The 24702-nt window shown below is 38.7% G+C and overlaps 1 protein-coding gene across 2 annotated transcripts in view; it reads left to right on the top strand.

The window, feature by feature from the left end:
* Positions 1-24702, top strand: part of ASXL2 (ASXL transcriptional regulator 2) — a gene marked incomplete at both ends in the record, with an annotated part of 115963 nt that overhangs the window by 61595 nt on the left and 29666 nt on the right. For both annotated transcript variants that reach the window (XM_080711755.1, XM_080711756.1), the window contains 3 exons: positions 5872-6022; positions 19947-20062; positions 23530-23662. In XM_080711755.1, coding sequence (XP_080567881.1) covers positions 5872-6022; positions 19947-20062; positions 23530-23662 — 400 coding nt within the window. The remainder of the gene's footprint in view (positions 1-5871; positions 6023-19946; positions 20063-23529; positions 23663-24702) is intronic.

Raw genomic sequence — 24702 nt, 5'->3', positions numbered from 1 at the left:
GCTACTTTCCTAGCCTTGTTAAATTTTTAATTTTGAAACAGAGTCTTGCTAAGTTGTTGAGGCTGGCCTTGAATCTGAGATCTTCCTGTCTTGGCCTCCCAGTTACTAGAATTATAAGCATATGTCACTGCATTTAGTTGTTGTTGTTGTTGTTGTTGTTGTTGTTGTTGTTGTTGTTATCTTGTTACATTACCCAGGCTGGCCTGGAATTCCTGGGCTCAATAGATTCTCTTCCAAATCAGCCTCCTGGATAGCTGGGATTATAGGCATAGGCACCTGTGCTTTTCAGTGACTTTTTAAAGAACCTCACAACTTTTGAATTATAACTGGATGCTACTATGGAGCATACTGTCTAGGTGCTTTACATTAATTTGTCATTTGATTTTCCAATCCATATAACTTGTATTATTATTCTTTTATTATAATGGATAAAATTAAGGTTCAGAAGATTGAGTTTTCTTGGCCAGAGTTGACCACTTTGTATCAGAACCAGAATATGAACACTGATCTGACTTAAAACTTATGTTCTTTTTACCTTAACAAGCTGCCTAATATACCTAAACCAAGAAGAACCCTTTAGTTATCAATATTCTTGCACTTATAAATAGGAAAACCAACTCAAATGAGATTAAGATAGAGACTATATTAACTAAGGGAGCTGAAAATTGTGGAAACCCAGGCTGGATCCAGGTGCTCAGGCTCGGTTTCTCTACTTTCTTTTGGCTTCATTCAGGATCACACTCTCCCCACTGAACTTGACATCACTCCCAGCCCCCACTCTGCAAGCTGAAAGTCTGGACAGAGGAGTCCAGGAACTAAAAGCAAGTACCTCTTGCCTCAAACTATTTCATTAGTTTGGCCTGGCACATGTGATCATACCTGAATGATGACTTTTGCCAAATGTATAGATTTTATTTTGACTCTCAGCATTCTTAATATCAGGACCACTCATGATGAGAGACTGAAATGAAACCTGCTACAGTCAGGTGAATTGAAGAGAGGAGTGGTTCAAGCCGGGCGTGGTGGCGCACGCTTGTAATCCCCGTGCTTGGGAGGCGGAGACAGGAGGATCGCGCAGGTTCGAAGCCAGCCGCGCTCGCTGGCTTAGGAGACCCTGTTTCCAAAATGAAAATGTAAAAATAGGTCTGGGAGTGTAGCCCGGAGGTAGAAGGGCTTCCAGGAACCCCAGTACCACAAAAAAAAAAAAAAAAAGAGAGAGAGAGAGGAGTGGTTCTTCAAAAAAAGTGTATCAGGTGGAGAATGACTTCTTGGCAGGCAGTGACGGTGCCTATGTCTGTGTGGAACTCTGTTCCCTATTACCTTTTAACTCTGAGCTGTAGTCATCACTCTGCTCAGTTGTATGTGTAGCCCATTAACACTGAAAACATCTAACCTTCCTATATTATTTCTTTATTCAACTGTGTTTAGCTGAGCATGATGGTGCATGTGCTTGTAATCCCAGTACTTGGGAGGCTGCGACAGGAGGATTGTAGGTTGAAGGCAGCCCCAGCAAGTAGTGAGATTCTCATCACCCCAGCTAAACCCTGTTTCAAAATAAATATAAAATAGGACTGGGTGTGTAGCTCAGAGGTAGAATGCCCTTGGGTTCAGAGTCCTCAGTAACACACACACACACGTCTATTGTGTTTAATTTTTGGTCTTAAAGGACTTTTTTCACCACATGGAGCTTTTTAAAAATTATTACTTAGCTGTTCTAGACTTTCTTCAATTTTAATACTGTTTATAATGCTACTATTGTAGACAGAGCAGAAAAAACCCCCTTTTTTTCCTGTTCTCATATACCACTTAATATAATATTTTTATCACTAGATGTGTGGGAGCACCCCTCCCATCTTCAATGCCAGCTGGGTGCCCTCGCATTCAAATAAATTCTTACATTACTTACCTGGAGGTGGTGTCAGATCCCAAAGGGAGAGGGCACAGTTTCTCAAGACTACCATCCTCCAACCTCCTCAGTTTCAGCTGCTAATTATATGTCCTGTGTTGTGGCTTCTACTGATTGAACAGCTGTCATCAGGGTTCTCTTGACATTGTCCTTTTGTCAATGTCTGGCGCACTGGAGACCTAATGGTAAAGCCAATTCATGGGATACAGGGGATGCAGGTTTCATGTACACTGCATGTTTTATTGAAAGAGCAAACAGACTTTATAGAGAAAGCTTCTATGGGATCCATAGACAAATTAACTGTTTTAGACATGACAAGGTTATCTTAAAGCAACAATGGATGTGTGTGAGTAAAGCCAAAGGACTAGTCTCAAAGCAACTTTTTGTTTTACAATTAGAAGCAAAGAACCGCTCATAACATCTCAAGCTGTTTATCATACCAATAAGTTTTCTGAGAGATGTCTATGCTGGGAAGGACATTCAATGAGGCCAGGAGTGGCTTTCCCGTCCTTGAAGCCAACTTGGCAAGACTCATAGCTCACTGATTAGAGGAAGTGTGATTGCCTCCCAGCCTGGCATTCCAAGCTGCTTCTCAGGAGCCAGAGTTGCTTCATTAACCCTTCAAGCAGGAGCCTGCATCTCAGTACTCTCACATCCTTTGATTCAGTTAATTTGCTAGATTGGCTTACACAAGTGAGGGAAATACTTTACTTTCATTTACACATTTATTATTAAGACTGTTATAGAAGCTTCCGGTCCTATAGAAGAGATGCAAGGAATGAGGTAGGGAGAAGATGCATGGGGCCTTCATACCCTCTCTCGGTGTACCACACTCTCTAAGAATCTACATGTGATCAGCTGTTCAGAAACTTACCTGAACTCCTGGCTTTTGGGTTTTTGTGGAGACTTAATTGGCCATTGGTGATCAATGCAACCTTAGGCTTCTTTCTTTTTCAGGGAGGTTGGACTAAAAGTTTCAACTTTCTCATCATGTTGGCTCCCTTGGCAACCAGTTCCTATGCCGAGGCTATCCAGGAGTCCACCAAGAGTTATTTCATTAGAATTGATGCTCCTATCACCCAGGAAATTCCAGAGGATATTGGAGTTATGTCAGACTATCTCTTAATAAATTATATTGGTTTTAGGAGCTCTGTGTTAGAAACTGTGGTTGAAGACCAAATATCGTAGTGAAAGATTTTCCTAGTGCCACTTTTGCTCAGGAAATTGAAAGAGTTTTGGAGCTCTATGTTAGGAACTATATGATGTATTTATTTCTTTTATTTTTTTTAATGTGGTACTGGGATTGAACCCAAGGGCATTCTACCTCTGAGCTAATCCCCAGTCCTATTTTAAATTTAATTTTGAAACAGGATCTCACTAAGCTGTGGAGGGCCTCATTAAGTTGTTGAGGCTGGCCTTGAATGTCTTGTCTCAGCCTCCCAAGTGCTGGGATTACAGGCATGCACCATCAAGCCCAATTTGTATTTGTATCTCTTCCCTTCCCTTTTCTTTTCTTTTCTTTTCTTTTCTTTTCTTTTCTTTTCTTTTCTTTTTTTTTGCAGATGGAACCCAGGGGCATTGTAACTCCAAGCTACACCTCTAGCCCCATTCTTTTAGTCTTTACCTTTGAAACAGGGTCTCATTGAGTTGCGAAGGGCCTCGATGAGTAGCTGAGGCTATCTGGGAACTGCGAGCCTCTGGTCTCCGCCTCCTGAATGCTGAGATTACAAGCATGCGCTACCACGCACGGTCCACTTGTATTTCTTATTATGTCACAATTTCACATCTATGCTGGAAACATTAGCGGCAACAAAGGAGGATAAACTGTAGTTCCTGATCTTTTGAAGCTCATATTTTAGTTACTGAAATAATTGCACATTCATAAAACATACTGTGCTATGAGGTACTTTGAAAATGAAACTAAATAGCCGGGCATGGTGGCGCACGCTTGTAATCCCAGCACTTGGGAGGCTGAGACAGGAGGATCGCACAGGTTCAAAACCAGCCTCAGCTCCTGAGTGAGGTTTTCAGCAACTTAGTGAGACTCTTTTTCCAAATAAAGTATAAAATAGGTCTGTATTTTATAGGTCTATAAAATACAACCTGGAGGTAGAAAAGCCCCAGTACTACAAAAACAAAAACAAAAAAATGAAACTAAATAAAGAATAATGTTGACTAAAAGGATCTAGAAAATTGTTATTAACTTAAAATAGTTGAGCTGGACTTCAACAGATGAGTAATGGTAGTAAGTAGAGTCCTTCCTTGACATGAGAATAGCTCAAGCAAAGGCACAGATAGGATGGATTCAGAATGGATTTGTAATTAGAGACTAGGGTAGTTAGACCATAATCTGTGGGTGAGCTTCCATGGTGAGGAGTCAAGGTATGTAAGCATTAGGTGGTGGTCAGACTTGGGAGGCCTTTTGGGGCATGTGTGTGTATGAGAGAAGGGTAGATGTGTTGAGCACATGGCAGAGGTTCTTCAGGAGAAGATTGTGATCAAATATCTGTTTAAGAAGATAATTCAAGTATGATAGACTTTAGAATGAAGCAGGGAAAAAAATAAATGGCTGGCTGTAGTTGTTAGGAGAAACTGAGGCCCTCAGATCAGAGAATGGTAAAGAGAAGCAAGGGGTATTAGAGAAGTAGAATATATCGCTTTTGCAGGGGAAAAGGGGGGATGAAAATATTCTAAGATTTGGGGCATGAGCAGTTGATCCCAGAAGGGATCACAAGATTTTTACAAAAAGAAGATAATTATATTTGTATTTCAGATACTTGTTGAACCTTCAGGTCAAGATGTCTGGCTGGCAACTAACTATAAAAGCTGTCCTGCATTTTGAAGGAAAGAATAGAAAAATATGGGGTCTGTATTTTAAGAAAGTGTGTAACATAAGAGATGGCTTAGAGAGACTGGCACTAAGGATGTAAACTTGAGTGGAAAATAACTTTCTTTCTAGACTAGAGTTGGTGATCCTGGATATAATGTCATATGGGTGCCAGTTATATGTGGAAGAGTCACATTTTGTGTCCCAAGGTTATTTTTTAATTCTGGTTACAAAAATAAATTATGTGAGAAAATAAAATATTCGTGGGGAAAAATTCATGGTTTTAAAACTTAGAAATAATATTCACTAGTCTTTTGATTTTTATGTTTATGTTTTTATATAAATATGTAGTAACTAATATTTATTGAGTTGTTATGGCAGGCACTATTCTAAGTATTTTATATTAATTAGTTCATTTCATTCCCAAATGATATTTTAAGGTAGGTATTGTTATCGCCACCTGTTAAACAGAGAAATTGAGGGCTCAAGACTTTGATTAAGGCTTAACAACTGAAAATAAAATTGAAAATCTTGTTTTCTTTGTCCTTGCTCTTGTATTCATATTATCTCTCACATAATAAACTGACACAATTATCTTTTCTCATTAACGTTCTTATTAAGTGCCAAAGAGATTGATAAGAATCCTATTTGATCTTTGGTAGTTATTAATAACTGATACTTAGGAACCAGTTAGATTAAAATAATGTACTCTCTTGCTCTCTAGACTTGCTCTCTAATTGAATTCAGAATATATGGTGTTACACACACACACACACACACACACACACACACACACGCATGCACGCATTTAACAAGATTGTTATTGTATAGTTTTTATCATAAATATTTTATTCCTGAGCTTAATACTTAACCTAACTATTGTCTACTTAAACCTGTTTTGTGCCTGCATATGAATGTTGTGTATAATTTTTATCTTTGGATGTAGATGGAAGCATTACCTTATTTGACCCAGAAAGAGAGATGGCAGCAATTCAGAAAACTTATTTAGTACTATTACCCTGTCCTCTAATACTAAAAACCAGTCAGTGCAATTACGTTGCAACATTGCATAACAGAAATTTAATTCTTATTCTCTGAAATAGTATAATCAATCCTAATTGGATGCCAACATTTTCAGAAAGATGTGCCGGATGGGGTGAAAGAGCTCTCAGAAGGTTCGGAAGAAAGCAGTGATGGTCAGTCAGATTCCCAGAGTTCTGAGAACAGCAGCAGCAGCAGCGATGGTGGCAGCAACAAAGAGGGAAAAAAGAGCAGGTGGAAAAGGAAAGGTAAATCTCCCTGATCCTCAGTTAAGTACTAACTGCAGTAGGACAATGCTTCTGTTAGTAATTCCGCTATTTTCAGACCCCAGGCCAGTCAGTGCCTCTTCCTAAACCAGTATCATCCAGAAGTTTCCTGCCATCCTGGGAATTGAGCCAGGGCTATTCCACCTCTTAAGGTATACCCCCAGCCCTATTTTTTGTTCTTTATTTTGAAACAGGGTCTCACTAAAGTTGGGAAGGGCCTCAGTAAGTAGCTGTGGCTGGCCAAGAACCGCAATCCTCCTCTCTCAGCCTCCCAAGTACTGGGATTACAAGTGTGCACCGCCACACCCAGCTTGGTTTCACTATCTTAAAAAAGCTCTCTGCTCCATCTGTTCAACCCTCCTCCTAACGCCTAACAGCCGTTGACCATTTTATTGTCTGAAGCTTTGCATTTTCTAGAATGTCATAAAGTTGAAACCTTTAAAGATTGGATTCCTTGATTAGTAATATGCATTTGATCTTCTTCCATGTTTTTTTATGGCCTGATGGCTATTTCTTTTTAGTACTGAATAGTATTCCATTGATAGGATGTACTAAAGCTTATTTATTTTTCTACTGAAGTATATGTATTTCTTATTTTGAAACATAGTCTTGCTAGGTTAATGAGAGTCTCACTACTTGCTGAAGCTGTCCTTGAACCTTTGGTCATCTCATCTCAGCTTCCCAAATATTGGGATTATAGGTGTGTATGACCACACCCAACTTTTTTTTTTTGTACTGGGAGTTTGAAGCCAGAGGTAGGTATTCTGTTTTGAAACAGTGTCTTGTTTGGTTGCTGGGAGCCTGACTAGATTGCTGAGGCTGGTCTTGAACCTGTGACTATTCTGTCTCAGCTTCCCAAGTACTGGGAAGGTGTGTGTCACCATGCCCAGCTTTCGTTGCAATTATGAATAAAGTATTGTAACCTTCTATGTTCAGTTTTTGTGTGGGCATAAGTTTTCAGTTCCTTGGATAAATACCAAGGAGTGTGATTGTTGGATCATAGGGTATAAGTATGTTTAGTTTTGTAGACTGCCATGTTACAAAAGTTGCTATGCCATTTTGCATTCCCACCAGCAGTGACTCTGCATTCCTGTTGCTTTATATCTTTGCTAGCATTTGTTATCAGTGGTCTGGGTTTTGGCCATTCTCACATAGTGGCATTTTATTGTTGTTTTAATTTGCATTTCCCTGATTACATGTAATAAGACACATCTCTTTTTTGGGGGAGAGAGTGGCACTGAGGATTGAACCCAGGAGTTTTCTACCATTATACACATAGCCCTTTATAAAAAAATATTAAGACAGGGTCTCGCTAAGTTGCTTAAGAGTCTCAATAAATTACAGGAGTGTGCCACCGTGTGTGGCTAGAACTTTTTTTTTTTTTTTTGGTGGTACTGGGGGTAGAACCCAGAGGCTTTCTACCTCCAGGCTATATTCCCAGACCTATTTATATTTTATTTGGAAACAGGATCTCACTAAGTTGCTGAGAGCCTCACTAAGTAGCCGGGGCTGGCTTCGAACCTGTGCGATCCTCCTGTCTCAGCCTCCCATGTGCGGGGATTACAAATGTGAGCTACCATGTCCGGCTAGGCTAGAACATTTTTTTGTGGGCTTATTTGCCATCTGTATAAGCCTTTTAGATATTTTTTGGTACCCAGGGGCATTTCACCTCCAGACCACATCTGCAGCCCTTTTTATTTTTTATTTTGAAACAGGATCTCACTAAGTTGCTGAGGCTGACTTCAAATCTGCAATCCTCCTGTCTCAGTTTCTCAAGAACTGGGATTACAGACATGTGCCACTACACCTGGCTTGTTTATGTCCTTTGGTGCGATGTCCATTCAGGTCTTTGGTCCATTTGTTATCAGACTGGTTTTTTGCTTGTTATTGAACTTTAAGAATTCATTGTCTATTTTGAGAGCAATATTTTACTAGATATGTCTTCTGCATACAGTTTCTTCCAAACTGTGGCTTTTTACTCTTTTGGCCATTTCTTTTCACAGAAAATGTTTTTAAATTTTTTTTAAATTTTTTTATTTTTGGTGGTACTGGGGATGGAACCCTTCTACCTCCGGGCTACACTCCCAGACCTATTTTATATATTATTTGGAAACAGGGTCTCTTAAGCCAGCGTGGCTGGCTTTGAACCTACACGATCCTGTCTCCGCCTCCCAAGTGCAGGGATTACAAGGATTACAAGCGCAAGTTTTTAATTTTAATGTAGTATAGCTTATCAGTTTTGTTTTTGTAGGTTGTGTCTTTAGTGTTGTATCTAAAAAGTCTTTAACAAACCCAAGTTCACCTAGATTTTCTTCTCTGTTGTCTTCTAGGAGTTTTATAATTTTGAGTTTTATGTGTCTGTGGTGCATTTTGAGTTAATTTTTGTTAAAGGTATGAGATTTGTGTCTATGTTCAATTTTTTTGTAGTAGATATCCAGTTAGAAGCCAAAATTTTAATTTAAGAGTCAGATGTATTGGATAGTACTTCAGGTTTTACCTGGGTTTGCTCTCACCTATTGTCCATCTGTCTTTTTTTTTTTTTTTTTTTTTTGGCAGAACTGAGGATGGAATCCAGGGATATTCTACCTCTGAGCTATATACCCAGCCCTATCTTTTATTTTTTATTTTGAAACGGGATTTCACTGAGTTGCAGAGGGCCTCACTAAGTAGCTGAGTTCCTTGACCTGTGATCCTCCTGTCTCAGCCTCCCAGATGCTGGGATTACAAGTGTGCACCATCATGCTCGGCTATCCATACATAATATACTCTTTTTTCTTTCAGTACTTTTTTCCCTCCACTGCAGTCCTCTTTTCTAAACTTTGTGCACCTACTACAGTTCTTTCCTTACTAGGAAAAGAATGGTTTTCATTTCTACTAACAAACACCAAATTTAGTCTGCTCGTCTTTGGTCTCATTCTGTTTGGTTCCTGATTCATAGCTGATCCAGAAAGCTTTTAAAGGGAATAATGTTTGCATTGTACCAGCTTCGCTATAAGGAATTTTCCAATTAAGGAGTGTTTTATTAACTATTCCTGCTAATTATTCCGTATGTTCTTGTTAGCCTCGAAAAGAACAAATCTTTGTTACTCCAATATTTATAATTTATAGCAAGGCAAATTTTAGTCCAAATCTTGAGTCTTTAAAAAAAAAATACTGATTTCCTAAGTAAAATAGACATTTAAGATGTTCGCTAGCTTGGTTATCCTTTTAGATTCAAATAATAGGTGAGTTTTTTGGATCTAGAAACTAAGATTATACTTCCTCAAATACTAGATTCATTAATTTAAAGGATCTTCACAACTGTTACTGTGATAAGATAGTTCTGATTCATTACCATCTCTGCTGTAATGTGTGGTGCTCCTAGAGAGAATCGAGAGAACTGGTGGCCTTATCTATGCTCTGTGGTGTAGGTACTGCATGTGCAATTTAGGCAAACTGTAATAAGAGCATATTAGTTTTTTTTTTTTTTTGGTACTAGGAATTAAATCCAGGAGCATTCTACCTCTGAGGTACAAGTTTTACTTTGAAATAGGGTCTCTAAGTTATGGAGGAGGCTGGCTGTGAACCAGTGATCCTCCTAGGTACTGGGATTACACAAATGTGCACCACCACGCCTGACTGAACATCTTAGTGTTTTTTTGTTTTAGTACTGGAGATGGAACCCAGGGGCATTATACCTCTGAGCTACACCCCCAGCCCTAAATTTTAGTCTTTTTCTTTTTCTTTTTTCTTTTTTTTTTTTTTTTAATGGTCTCACTGAGTTGCAAAGGGCCTCGCCAAGTAGCTGAGACTGTCTGGGAATTGCTGTCCTCCAGTCTCCGCCTCCCAAATGCTGAGGTTGTAAGCATGCAACACCATGCCCCGCCTGCATCTTTTTTGGGCATTGGGGATTGAATCCAGAGTCATTCTAGCTTTAAACTGCACCCACAGCCCTATTTTATTTCTTATTTGGAAACAGGTTCTCACTAAGTTGTGGAAGGCCCTATTAAGTTTTTGAGGCTGGCTTCGAAGTACTGGGATTACAACCTTGCGCCACCATGCCCGGCTTACATCTTAGCTTTAAGATCATAACCATTTGGAGAGACATCCGGACCTCAGTTGTTAAGGCAAATGGAATGAAAGCAAAACAAGTGGGGCCTTTGACCAACATCCTTGATATTTTAAAGTTATCCTGTCAGTAGTGAAAAGAGGTAGGGTCCAGCATTCTCTGTTTTAGTACTGGAGATGGAACCCAGGGGCATTATACCTCTGAGCTACACCCCCAGCTGAAAAGTGCTTTTCTTTCCCCCTCTTTCTCATTATTTATACTTTCTTCCCCCCTTCCTTCCCTTCTTTCCTTCCTTCCTTCCTTTCTTTTTGCAGTGCCAGGGATGGAACTCAGAGGCATTCTACTGCCGAGTGACACCCTCAGCCCTATTTTTTTATTCTTTATTTTGAAACAGGTTCTCACTGAGTTGCAAAGGGCCTTACTTAGTAGCTGAGACTGTCCAAGAACCCACTTCTCCTGTCTCAAGTCTCCCAAATGCTAGAATTAAAAGTATGGGCCACGCCGGGCATGGTGGCGCACGCTTTGTAATCACTGCGCTTGGGAGGTGGAGACAGGAGGATCGCGCAGGTTTGAAGCCAGCCGTGCTGGCTTAAGAGACCCTGTTTCCACATAAAAATGTACAAAAATAGGTCTGGGAGTGTAGCCCGTAGGAGTGTAGCCGGAGGTAGAAGGGCTTCCAGGAACCCCTGTACTACCAAAAAAAGAAAAAAAGTACGGGCCACAAGGCCCAGCTCTGTACTTTTCTTTTTACATTTAGAAATTGAATATGTAGAGCTACTTCATGTTTGAGACCAGTTTTAGCAATTTAGTGAGACTCAACCAACCAAGTGAAACCCTGTTTTAAAACAAAAAATAAAAAAGGATAGGAGTATAGCTTTTTTTACTTATGGAGGCAGAATGCCCCTGAATTCAGTCCTTAGTATGGGGGGAGAGGGAGGCGGGGAGAAGGAAGGAAGGAAAAAGAGCCAGGTGTGGTGGTGCGTGTAATCCCAGCATTTGGGAGGCAGAAACAGGAGGATTGTGGGTTGCAGACAGCCTCAGCTACTTAGGCCCTCTGTGACTTAGTGAGACCCTGTTTCAAAATAAAAAATAGGGCTGGGCTGGGGGGTGTAGCTCAGAGGTAGAATGTCCCTAGGGTTCCATCCCCAATACTACCAAAAAGAAAAAAAAAGGAAAAATAAAATGAAATTTTAGATCTAATATTAGGACCCAAGCCAGTCAGTCCAGGGAATCAATTAACATGTTATTTATGGATCATTCATATGGTGTAGGCACCTATAAATTTTTTGTTATATATTACATACTATTGTAGTTCAGTAGAGATAAACGTAACACACTTGTGGCCAACAGTGATAGTTGTAGCGTGCAACAAGGCAGTGCTAAATTAGTTGCAGTTATCAATAAAGGTAATGAAAACTAATTGAGCCCATTTATTTTTCTTATTTTGGGTTTTTACTCTCAGTCTGACATCACGTTATTTCAAATGCATTGTAAGACAGGAAGAACACTGAGATAGTATCAAAACCCACTTCCTTTTATGAACAAAAATAAAGAGCTCTGACAGCAAAACTGATACTTCTAGTTGGAAATTGATAGAAGCTCTCTTGATCATGTATGCCTGTCAGCCAAATAGGAACAGAGAACAGAACTTTGAAATTTATTCCAGTATTAAAACTACCTTATTGGTTTATTTATTCATTTCTCTACAAAGTTTGTAGTTTTGATTCTTAGTTTTTAGACAGGAAACAATGTTCAGAGAAAAACTTTATGGAATTCCAAGCCAAGGTAAGGTAGAATAATGCTAGAGAAATGATTACTAAAATTATCTATTTTTGTTGCTGTTTTGTAATCATAGGTAAGTGAAGTTTTTTGCTTTTCCTCCCAAACAAAATTTAAATACTGCACCATGAAGCAAATTTAGGAGTATTATTTTTACCTTTTAGTAGAAAAAAGTTTGGTTAGATTTTGGTCTGCTTTTTAAGTGCCTTAAGAAAAAAAATTCACCACAAGAGATCACTAATTATTTCTAGGAGTATGAATTAATGTTAACTTTACTACTTTTTCAGAATTACTTTTAATCAGGAATCTCATATATTTTGCCTGGAGTTATTTAAAATACCGTTGACTTACCTGCCCTCTAACATTTAATATGTATTAAATTACTGAATGGGTAAAATTATGTTTCCTTTCAAAAGTATGCTAAGGATACATGCAGAGATTTTGGGAGATGTTTTCTTTTCCTTGTTGGTGGTGACTGAGTTGAAGCTTTTAACTCTGTCTTGTATTTTTCAAACTTTGACATGAAAGTACCCAGAAGCAAAGAAGGTGTTCTCCTATGGCCTTTCTTGTTTTAATTAGTGGAACTATTTGAATACAATCAGGAACCACATCCTGCCCAGCTTAGAGTAGACTTCTTGGTATGGGAATAAGGAACTTAGAACTAAAATAGTCTATTACTTCTAGAAATGAAATTCTATAAAAGAAAGACTTTTGGAATAAAACCTTTCCCTCAAGATAAGTAATGGTATTTTTAAAGACTAAAACTATTTTCAAACTCCAGTTTCTAATCAGTTCATCAACTATGAATTCTTTAATTATGTATATAACTCCTAAATTTCAATTTTGTTGTTATTGCTTCAGTGTTTCTGATAATATCACTGATGTAGAGAGGACAACTGAATGTCTTCAGGAGAAAATAAAATTTTAAGTTAGTGATTATTCTTTTGTGGTTCTGGGGTTCCTGGAAGCCCTTCTACATGGCCAGACCTATTTTATATTTTTATTTGGAAACAGGGTCTCTTAAGCCAGTGTGGCTGGCTTCGAACCTGAGCGATCCTCCTGTCTCCGCCTCCCAAGCGTGGGGATTACAAGCGTGTACCACCATGCCCGGCTATTTAGTGATTATTCTAAAGCTCCTAATTCAAATGTTTATTGTCCATATTCTTTTGACCTTTTTCAACATTACAATCATCTGTGGAAATGAAAAATCTCAGTGCTTTTAGTGTGTCTGATTTTATACTAAATGGGTGCTACAGAAATAGCCAGCAACCTAAAATACTTCAGTTAACTATGTGAAATAAATTTGGTGATGATTCAAGTTGTAGCGTTTGTTTTAAATGTTTTTCTGCAAAAAACATTAAGCTATAAAGATAACTTCCTAGGCTTGGTGTAGTGGCACATGCTTGTAATAACCAGTACTTGGGAAGCTGAGATAAGAGGATATCACGGTTTTGACCAGCCTTAGCTATGTAGTGAGGCCCTCTGCAACTTAGTGAGACTCTGTTTCAAAATTAAGAAAAAATAGGGTTGGGGGTATAGCTTGGAGATGGACTACCCTGGGTTTGATCTCAGTACTGTAAACAAAAACAAAAGCAAATAAAAAACCAAACAAGCTTCTCTTACTAGATTGTAAGGTTTGTGTCGTGTTTTATTTATCTATATTAATTTATTTATTTTTATTTTTGTTGTACTGGGTATGAAACCCAGGGGCTTTCTACCTCCGGGCTATATTCCCAGACCTGTTTTATATTTTATTTGGAAACAGGGTCTCACTAAGTTACTGAGAGCCTCACTAAGTAGCTGAGGCTGGCTTCAAACTTGCATGATCCTCCTGTCTCAGCCTCCCAAATACTAGGATTATAAGCATGTGCCACCAGGCCTGGCATATTTGTGTGTTTTAAATCAAATAACAGTAACTGCTAATCTTCTAGTCAGAATTTTTTTGTTATATGTATGTTTATATGAAAGCAAGCATTTTTGTTTCTGATCAGATTAAAAAATTGTTAAATTTCTTTTAATCTTCTCAACAATCTACCTAGAAGGACTAGTCAATCCAGTTATAATCTTGAAAAGCATTATTTCAGCCATTAGTTTATTTTTAACAACCAAAGTAACATCCTTTAAACTTGTTACATACATTCTTAAGTATGTACTATTTGCCAGTACTTGGGAAACACTTTATTTTTTGCGGTCTGGGGATGGAACCCAGGGGAATTTGACCTCTGAGCTACACCTCCTGCCTTATTTTTTATTCTTTATTTTGAAACATCGTCTCTTACTAAATTTACGGAGGGCCTCAGTAAATAGCTGAGGCTGTCCAGGAACCACAATCCTCCAATCTCAGCCTCCCAAATGCTGGGATTACATGTGTGCGCCACCATGCCCGGCTTCTTTCCTCCCCTCCCCTCCCCTCCCCTCCCCTCCCCTCCCCTCCCCTCCCCTCCCCTCCCCTCCCCTCCCCTCCCCTCCTTCTTTCTTTCTTTCTTTCTTTCTTTCTTTCTTTCTTTCTTTCTTTCTTTCTTTCTTTCTTTCTTTCTTTCTTTCTAGTACTGGGGTTCCTGGAAAGCCTTCTACATCTGGGCTAAACTCACAGACCTATTTTATATTTTTATTTGGAAACAGGGTCTCTTAAGCCAGCACAGCTGGCTTCGAACCTGCGTAATCTTCCTTTCTTCACCTCCCAAGCACGGGAATTACAGCGTGTGCCACCATGCCTGGTTTATTCTTTATTTTTTGAAACAGGGTCTCACTGATTTGCAAATGGCTTCATTAAGTAGCTGAGGCTGTCTGCAAACCATAATCCTTCTTTCTCAGCCTCCCAAATTCTGGCATTACAAGTGTACGCCACCACACCTGGCTGGGAAACACGTTTGAATAAATTGTAGGCCCCCTCCCTTAAGGTTCTCAGTATATCTCGAGGTACGATGAGGGAGACATAATTAACTAATGACCTAGTAAGTCACACATGTTTATATTTACCCTGTTTTTGGCAGCACTAGAAAAGGAGTACTAATGTAATTTTACCAAGATTACTTACTGTTATATATGTACTTGAGAGGCTAAGACAGAAGCATTGCAGGTTTACAGCCAGCCTCAGCTACTTAATGAGGCCCTCTGCAATTTAGTGAGACCTGTTTCAAAATAAAGAATAAAAATTTGGGCTGGAGCTGGGTGTGGTGGCGCACGCTTGTAATCCCAGCATTTGGGAGGCTGTGACAGGAGGATTGTGCAGGTTCGAAGCCAGCCCCAGCTACCTAGTGAGGCCTTTTGCAACTCAGTGAGACCCTGCTTTAAAAAAAAAAAAAAAGAATAAAAAATAGGGCTGGGGGTGTCGCTTGGAGATAGAATGCCCCTGAGTTTCATCCCTAGTACTGCAAAAAAAAAAAAGAAAAGAAAAGAAAAAGGAAAAAAATAAGGGCTGTGTGTGTAGCTTGGAGATAGTATGCCCTGTTTTCAATCTCCAGTATTGAGAGAAAAAAAAAAGTTTTTCTGAGATAATGTCATTGCCTTGAGATTATAATTACTAATGAAGACAGAATGTATTATGGAATGAAATTTATAAAAAGGTAAGAAGATAGGAATGTGTGTAGTGTTTTCAGGAAGCCATAGGAAGATAAAGTTGGCACAATGACAGGATTTGTAGAGATAAATTTGGATCAGATTAGCACTCTTCTGAGCTAGTCTCCTTATTTATAGGTAATAGGTATAGACAAAGTAATTTCTTAGGAATATCAGGGACAAGATTGGTTGATAGACCTTTTCCTATTGTTTATATGTTCTTGTCCATTAAATGATATAAAAGATTATTTGAGCCGGGTATAGTTGTGAGCACCTGTAATCCATGTACTTGGGAGATGGAGATAGGAGGATCACAGGATCATAGCAGGCCTCAGCAATTTAGTGAGACCCAGTTTCAAACTATTAAATAAGGCTGGGGGTGTATTTGTTGTTGCTAATATATTTCCTTGGTGCAGAATGACATAAATTTGGTGACATTAATTAGTTTCATTTGGAGTAAAACTGGCAATAGAGAAATTTGAGGTGTTATTTTCCTGTAAGTGCCACCTTGTAAGAAAAAATTAATACCTTTTCCCTTTGTAAAGCATAGTCCTAGGAAACTTGGTTCCATATTTAATAACTTTGTGGTTCTGTTCTCATGCCCTTCCTGCACACTCCCGACCCCCGTTCCCACCTCATCGGCTTATTTATCTCAGGTTGTTCATCATAAAGGACCTGATTTCCCCTTCAATCCATGTGGACCGATACTTTTGTAAAATGCAGTAAGAATGGCCCAGCACTGTAAAATTTCTCTGAAATTAAGCGTTTGTTCTTGCTTTTGTACTCACCTTGTTGCAGACTAGTCTGTGGCCACGTTGAATAGCAGTGTCTTAGCTGATTTTTTCTTTTTTCTTTTTTTTTTCTTCTTTTTTTCTTTTTTTTTTTTTTTTTGAGGCTGGCCACAAACCTGTGATCCTCCTGTCTTAGTCTCCCAAGTACTGGGATTACAAGCATGTGCCACCATGCCTGGCTTGGTTGTCCCCCTTTTAAGTGGGTTGTTGTTATTTTTTAGTTGTAAGCTTTTTTTTTTTCTTTTTTTTTTCTTTTGGTGGTATTGGGGGTGGAACCCAGAGGCTTTCTACCTCTGGGCTATACTTCCAGACCTATTTTATATACATTTTTAAAATTTGGAAACAGGGTCTCACTAAGTTGCTGAGAGCCTCACTAAGTAGCTGAGACTTTGAACCTGTGCGATCCTCCTGTCTCAGCCTCCCAAGTGCGGGCATTATAAGCTAGTGCGCCACCACGCCTGACTATTGTAAGCGTTTTACTCAACCATAAAGAACAAAATTATACCATTTGAAGAAAAATGGATGGAACCCAAGAACTCAACTTTCACTTTTAAAGGGAAGAAAAATATAAAATTAACTTGCCCTCATTTTGAATTGGGCTCAGAAAATAATTCTGCCTACATGAGTAAATAAAAATAATCCTTTACCAGCATTGCAGAGACTCATGCCATCTGCCAGTCACCACCTATTCTTCTTTAAAAGTAACCACTGCCCCTCTCTCATCAGCTACAAAAATAAACTCAAACTGGGCTAAAGACTTAAATGTAAAATCTGAAACAAAATACTAGATTAAAACAAATTCAGGACATGGAATGAGCAAGGATTTTTTTGGACAAGTCTCCAAAAGAAGACGTAGAAAAATGGAATTTTATCAAACTTAAAAATTTTGCCAGTCATCATGGTGCATGCATGTAATTTCATTATGTGGGAGGCTTGAGACAGGAGGATCACAGTTTCAAAGCCAGCCCCAGTAATTTAGCAAGGCCTTTAGCAACGTAGTGAAACCCTGTTTCCAAATAGGAAATGAAATAGGGCGAGGGCATATAACTTGGAGGTAGAATGCCTCTGGGTTCAAACCTCAGTACCAAAAAAAAGTGTTTTTTTTTCTTAGCAGAGGTTAACAGTCAACAGAATTAGGACATAGCCTACAAAATGGAAGAAAATATTTGTAAAATATCTGTCTGAGAAGAGATTTATATATGGAATATATAGGGAACCTTAAAACTGAATAGCAATAAATAAGTAATAGAAATAATAAGTAAATAGCAATAAATACGTGAATGAATAATTAAATGGGCCTAAATAGGCATTTCATAAAAGAAGATGCACAAATCAGTAAGAGCTGTATGGAAAAAATGTTCAACATTACTAACATTAGGAAAATGCAAATCAGAACCACAATATTGCTTCACTCCATTAACAGTACTATTATCAAAAGACAAGGCCACAAGTGGAAGATGTGGTAAAAGGGAGCTCTTGTGCAGTACTCATGGGAATGCAAATATAGCTACTGTGGAGGACAATATGGAGGTTCCTCAAAAAGTGAAAAATATAACTACCATATGACCCAGCAATCCTATTACTGCATCTGTATCCAAAGAAAGTGAAATCATATGTAGAAGAGACAGCTACACTCTTAGATTTATTGTATTAAAATATCACATACAGTACCCTTATAAACATATACAGTTTTTATATTTTTAAATATGTTTAGGTAAAAAAATGTGTCCACTGTCTTGACTTGTCATTGTAGATTTGCTTTGCCTATTTTAAAAGTTCTTATGGCTGGGCATGGTGGCACACACTTGTAATCCCAGCATTTGAGAGGCGAAGACAGGAGGATCCCGGTTCATGGCCAGCCTCAGCTACTTAGGCCCAATTCATTGAGATCCTGTTTCAAACCAAAGAATAAAAAATCGATTTGGGGGTGTAGCCCAGAGATAGAATGCCCCTGGGTTCAATCCCCAGATCCACACAAAATAAAAGTTTTATCGAAGCATAATATGTATACATTAAAGTACACGTGTTATAAATCAGCAGCTTGTTGCACAGTGAGCCAGTATCTAGATCAAGGAGCAAGACAGTTTCCCAGGAACTCCCCCAGCCCTTCTATTCTTGCCCACTGTCCCAGGTGACCAGCCACAACTTGTAATCGTACCGACGGACCTTTTCTGGAACAAAAGGAATTTAGATACAGTTGTTAAACCTGTATAGATCAAACCATATTTATGTAGCTTTTAAACTTTTTTTGTTGTTGTATGTGATACTAGGGATTGAACCAAAGGTCATTCTACCACTGAACTATACACTGCAGCCCTATTTCATTTATTTGTTTAATTTACTTACTTATTTACTTTTTGCTACTGGGATTGAACCCAGGGGCATCCTACCTCCAAGCTAAACCCACAGACCTTTTTATTTTGGAACAGGGTCTTGCTGAGTTGCTAAAGATCCCACTAAATTGCTGAGTCTGGCCTCGAACTTGTGAACCTCCTCTCTCAGCCTTCCCAAATACTAGGATTGCAGGTATGCACCACCACACCACTCCTGGCCCCATTTCTCTTTTGATATTTTTTTCTTACTGACTTGTAAAGGTACTTTTTATATTAAGAATAATAACTTTTCGTTAAAATTTTCAAATGTCTTTTTGTCATAAAATGCAAATGTCCAAACCCCATCAGGTTACATAGAACAGCTGGTGATGAAGTAGAAAGTGGTTACATCCTGTGCAAACCTACATTGCTCCTATTAGAGGAATCTTGAGTGCTGTCTCACACTGAGAAGCCTTAACTGTTGAATTAAGAAGTGAGGGAGCTGGGCACACGTGTAGGTGGTGCACACTTGTAATCCCAGCACTTGGGAGGCTGATACAGGAGGATTGTGGTTTGAGGACAGCTTCAGCTACCTAGTGAGGCTCTTTGCAACTCACAGTATGAGACCCTGTTTCAAAATAAAGAATACAAAATAAGGACTGGGGCTGTAGCTCGGTGGTAGAATGCCCTTGGTTCCCATCCCCAGTACCACAAGAAAAGAAAAAGAAAAAGAAAAGAAGTGAAGGAATGTAAGGATTAAAACAGTGGTAGAGTTTTGGAGGTGGAATGGGCTTACTGCCTTCATTTTAAACTGTCAGCAGAGGGGTTTTTAGTGTATGATATTACTATGTCACCTTAGGCTTGCCCTAAGAACACAGATTCTGTCCACAGAGTCTTAGGATCTTTTCTAACTTTCATCTAATTAGTTGGCTCATAATTTATGCTTTACTTCCCATTTCTCCAATCGGTTCTATTGAAAATTTAAAGAATGAAAACTGCTGGATGTGATGATTCCCAGTGTACTTGGGAGGCTGAGACAGGAGGATCACAAGTTTGAAGCCAGCCTCAGCAATTTAGTGAGACCCTATTTCAAAATAAAATATAAAATAGTACTGGAGGTGTAGCTGGAGGTAGAACACCCCTGGGCTCAATCCCCAGTACTGTGTACACAGACACACAATGAAGAGTAATGAATACTAACACCCATCCCTTCCCCATCCTATCATCCTCCACTAGAACTTTCTGAGGAAATAAACTGAAAAGGGAGGCTGTTTGCAGTAGACCTCCAAAAGAAGATCCTTCCCCAAAGTGTTTGGTCACAGTTCCTAACACAGGTAGCAGCATATCATCTGGGGAAGGAATGGTGCTTGATACCAACTCTAATAATGAAATTGTTTTATTGTCATTTTTTCACCCAGTATCATCTAGACTGTCGCAGCCGTCCTCTCCCCATTCTGGCTGTCCGTCACCCACCATCCCAGCAGGTAAAGTCATTTCTCCATCACAGAAGCACAGCAAGAAGGCACTAAAGCAGGTAAGCATCGCTACTCTGTTTACCTCAAGTAATTTCCACAATAAAAGCACATGATCCTGGCAGTCTCTGAAAATTTTTGAAAGCTTTCACATTAGGTCCTATTAAATGGACATTTTAATTTAATATCCCAACTATATGTTAGTAATTATGCAATTCTGTGTATAATATCCATTGTATGTTTTTGATAGTATCTTTTCACCTTTTTTTGCCACTGGAGATTGAACCTAGGGGCATTCTACCTCCAAGCTCTACCCTCAGCCCTTTTTATTTCTTAAATTTGAAGCAGTCTCACTAAGTTGCAGAGGGCATCACTAAGTTGCAGAGGCTGGCTGTGAACCTGTGCTTCTCATGTCTCAGCTTCCCAAGTACTAAGATTACTCTTTTTTTAATCACATTTTTGAAATTCCTATTTTGTTTCCAAGTTTGCTAATAAATTTGTATGTTTGTTAAAATCATGAATAGATATTGAAATTTTTAGATTTGTTTTCTTTGAATTTTATTGAGGTAACATAGAATTTCCTTTTTGTGTGTGTGTGGTACTGGGGTAGAATAATAAGCTGGCCATAGTGGTGCACGCTTGTAATCCCAGCCTTCCGGAGGCTGAGATGAGAGGATCACAGTTCGCAAACAGCCTCAGCTACTGAGGCCCTCCTTAACTTAGACCCTGTTTCAAAATAAAGAAAAAAAAAAAAATAGGTCAGGAGGTGTAGCTCAGTTTTATCCCCAAACCCACACACTTTTGGTTGGGGGTGCAGCTCGGAGGTAGAATACTTCTGGGCTCCATCCCCAGAATGTTATACTATTTTGTTGCACTGTTTTTGTGTATACCCACTGGGAATTGAAGCCAGGGGCATTCTGTCTCTAAGCTATATCCCAAGCCCTTTTTATATTGAAACAGGATCTCGTTAAGTTGCTGTAGCTGACCTAAAATCCGAAATCCTCCTACTCTCAGTCTCCCAAGTACAAGGATTATGAGCATGTTCCGCTACACCTTGCCGAAGTGCACTTTTGAAACCAGGATTATTTTAATACCATAAAATAAGTTTTATAGTTCTCTTTTTTCTAAATTTTAAAATAAAATTGTAGAAAATTATCCTTTCCTAAGCTTATTTAAATAATAGTTTTGAAATAATTTTTCTAATATTTTACTATTTTATTATTAGCTTTTTGGTTTTCTGCTTTTTTGAGCCACTTTTAGAAACTTATTTTTCCTAAAAATGGTCCATTTCACCTAATTTTTAAAATATTGGCATAAAATTATACCGTGTTTTCATGTTACCTTTTTGCTTCTCAGTGATGCTCATTTATAATGTGTCTTCTTCTCCCCAGTACTCTTTGCCAGTGCCTTGTCTTACCAAGCTTTTCAAAGAACCAACTTTGGATTTTTAAAAATGCAAATGACCAATAAATATAAACTCACTAGTAATTTAGAGAAACATTAAAATATCAGAATAGGCCGGGCATGGTGGCGCACGCTTGTAATCCCTGCGCTTGGGAGGCGGAGACAGGAGGATCGCACAGGTTCGAAGCCAGCCATGTGATCTGGCTTAGGAGACCCTGTTTCCAAATAAAAATGTAAAAAAAAAATAGGTCTGGGAGTGTAGCCTGGAGGTAGAAGGGCTTTCAGGAATCCCAGTACCACAAATAAATAAATAAATAAATAAATAAATAAATAAATAAATAAATAAATAAATAAAATGTCAGAATAACTCTGTCCTCAGATTTTGGTATAAGTGAAGAGACTTAATTATGTCAAGCATTGGCAAATGTGCAGGAACATGGTCACTCCTCTGTGAGCAGGATGAAGAACTGGGGGCTCATCACTGGAGAAGCCTATTGACATCTTTGGTCCAGTTGCAAAGAATGAGAGAGTAAACCATAATTAGTGGGGCTTTAAAAAAAAATACGTTGTCCTGCTGGGCGTGGAGGCGCACGCTTGTCATCCCCGTGCTTGGGAGGCAGAGACAGGAGGATCACGCAGGTTCGAAGCCAGCCGTGCTGGCTTAAGAGACCCTGTTTCCAAATAAAAATATTAAAAATGGGGTCTGGGAGTGTAGCTCAGAGGTAGAAGGGCTTCCAGAAACCCCAGTACCACCCCCCCCCACCAAAAAAAAGTTGGCCTTTACCTCTCCTATAATTAAAAAAAATTATATTTGTGTGTAGTGCGGGGGATTGAGCTCAGGGGCACTTTACCACTGAGTTCCATCCCAGTCCTTTATTTTTTATTTGGGGACAGGATCTTGCAAAGTTGCCCAGTCTGGCTTTGAACTGGAAATTCTCCTGCCTTAGCCTACTGAATAGCTGGAATTAGAATCTGTACCATCATGGCTAAATCACCTATTATAAGTGATTTAGGTGAATCTAAGCCCAACACATAACCCTTAGTTTTTCACCATCACCACAATATTGATGGTATACTGGAAAGTAGGTGGTTATTCTGTATTTTTCAGAATGATAGTCCTGAAGGTTAAAGCCTGAAACAAGTAGCTGGGCATGCTGGTGCATACTTGTAATCTCAGTATTTGGGATGTCGAGACAGGAGGATTGCAGGTTTGCAACCAGCCTCAGCTACTTATTGAGCCCCTCTGAAACTTAGACTCAGTTTCAAAATAAAGAATAAAAAATAGGGCTAGGGCGTAGCTCAAAGGTAGAATGCCCCTGGGTTCAATCCTCAGTGCTGGAAGAAGAAAAAGAAAAAAATAAAAAGCTTGAAACACGCAACTTAGCAAAGTCATAAATTTTTGGGTTTTTTTTGGAAATTTTTCTTATGCGTAAGTTTTCTTTCTGAATCTTGAGTAAGAAAATTTTTCTCATGTATTTTCATGATTAAAGTTTGGGAATTTCTTTGTTTTTTGTAAATTTTATATAACATTGCCAAATATATTCTATAAATTAAATTAAATTAAATATCATACCGAATAATCTCAAATAGCCAGAAGAAGCCAGACTGTTTTTAAAACTTAGTATCGTCTAGTCTTCCTTTGTGTTTACTGCATTGCTATAAATTGCTGAGATGTGATCATTGGGACCAGTCTCATTACTCTTACCCAAAATAACTTAGTCATTTACAATCTTTTGTTGAAAATGTAGTGCCTCTGAAGCTTAAGTTTGCATTTCTATGTAGTGTTCATTCAAATTGGACTCTTCTTGGTATAGAGCTTAGAATTCTGCCTCCAGAATTGATACAAATACCTAATTCTTTGATTATAAGATTCCTAAGTCCTTGGTCCTTGTCTTACTGTGGGATTTTAAGTTCTAACAAATGTTAATGACTTGACTAACATTGGCAGAAAATATCTAAACTCTAGGGATCACTTAGGTCATGTTTAGTGTGTTTAATTTGGGTCTTTGCTTGATAGATTTTAAAGAAATTGAATGAGCAGCATGCTTCTCATCACTTTAAGTTATTTACTTTTTATTACTACTAAAAGCTAATTTATTTCTTATAGTCAGTTGTCTCTTTATAGGCTTTAAAGCAGCAACAACAGAAGAAGCAGCAGCAGCAGCAACAATGCAGGCCAAGCATGTCCATCTCCTCCAATCAGCACCTCTCTCTCAAGACTGTCAAAGCAGCCAGTGACTCTCTACCTGCCAAACCTGGTAAGCAGTTTGCCCTTTTTTTTTTGGCCAGTAATTCTATGTTGGTTTTATGAATTTACATATTGTACCATTTTTAAATTCCTGTATTTATACAATCCTATACTGCCAAATCGTCAAAATAAATGTATTTACTATAAATGAAAAGGGTTTAGGTAAGATATGCAGTTATTTAAAAGCACATCAGTGGGATTAGTGTGTAAGAAGGAATGCAGCGGCCAACTTCCAGTACATCTAACCTAATAATATTTGGAAGCTTCTAATCAATACCTTTGTCTGTTGTTAGCCAGGTATGTATGGCTTTGCATGGCTGCAATACTGATACTTGGGAGGCTGAGATAGTAGGATCATAGGTTCTCAGCTAGCCTCAGCAACTTTGTGAGACACTGTTTCAAAATGAAACATAAAGTAGGGCTGAGGGTGTAGTTCAGAATGCCTCTGGGTTAAATTCCTAGTAGCACCAAAAAAAAAAAAATGTTGTTTCTAAGAGATCAAATCAAAGTGAACTTGTTACTGTTCTCTTTTAAAAATAAAAGATTTTTTTTAGGAATACATATGACCTTTCAGTTTATTGGAATATCTACAAAGCATTTGGATTTCACTGTTGTGTTTTGGTTTTAATTGAAGCTAGCCTAAAGACTTTATATTATATTTTATAATTCAATTTTTATTTTATTTTATTTTTTGCTTGGTACTCAAGATTGAACCCAGAGGCATTGTCCTTCCAAGCTACAACTGCAGCCCTATTTTTTATTCTTTTGTGTGTGTGTGTGTGTGTGTTTGTGTGGTACTGGGGTTCCTGGAAACCCTTCTACCTCTGGACTACACTCCCAGACCTATTTTTATACTTTTTATTTGGAAACAGGGTCTCTTAAGCTAGCACGGCTGGCTTCAAACTTGCGCGATCCTCCTGTCTCCCCTCCCAAGTGCAGGGATTACAAGCGTGCGCCACCACGCCCGGCTTTATTCTTTATTTTGAAACAGGGTCTGACTAAGTTGCGGAGGACCTAAGTAGCTGAGGCTGGCTGCGGTGATCCTCCTTT

Source organism: Muscardinus avellanarius (genome assembly GCF_963383645.1).
Source record: "Muscardinus avellanarius genome assembly, chromosome: 15".
Classification (NCBI taxonomy): Eukaryota; Metazoa; Chordata; class Mammalia; order Rodentia; family Gliridae; genus Muscardinus; species Muscardinus avellanarius.
Note: the sequence above shows the minus strand (reverse complement) of the source record. Positions and strands in the feature narration are given on the sequence as shown.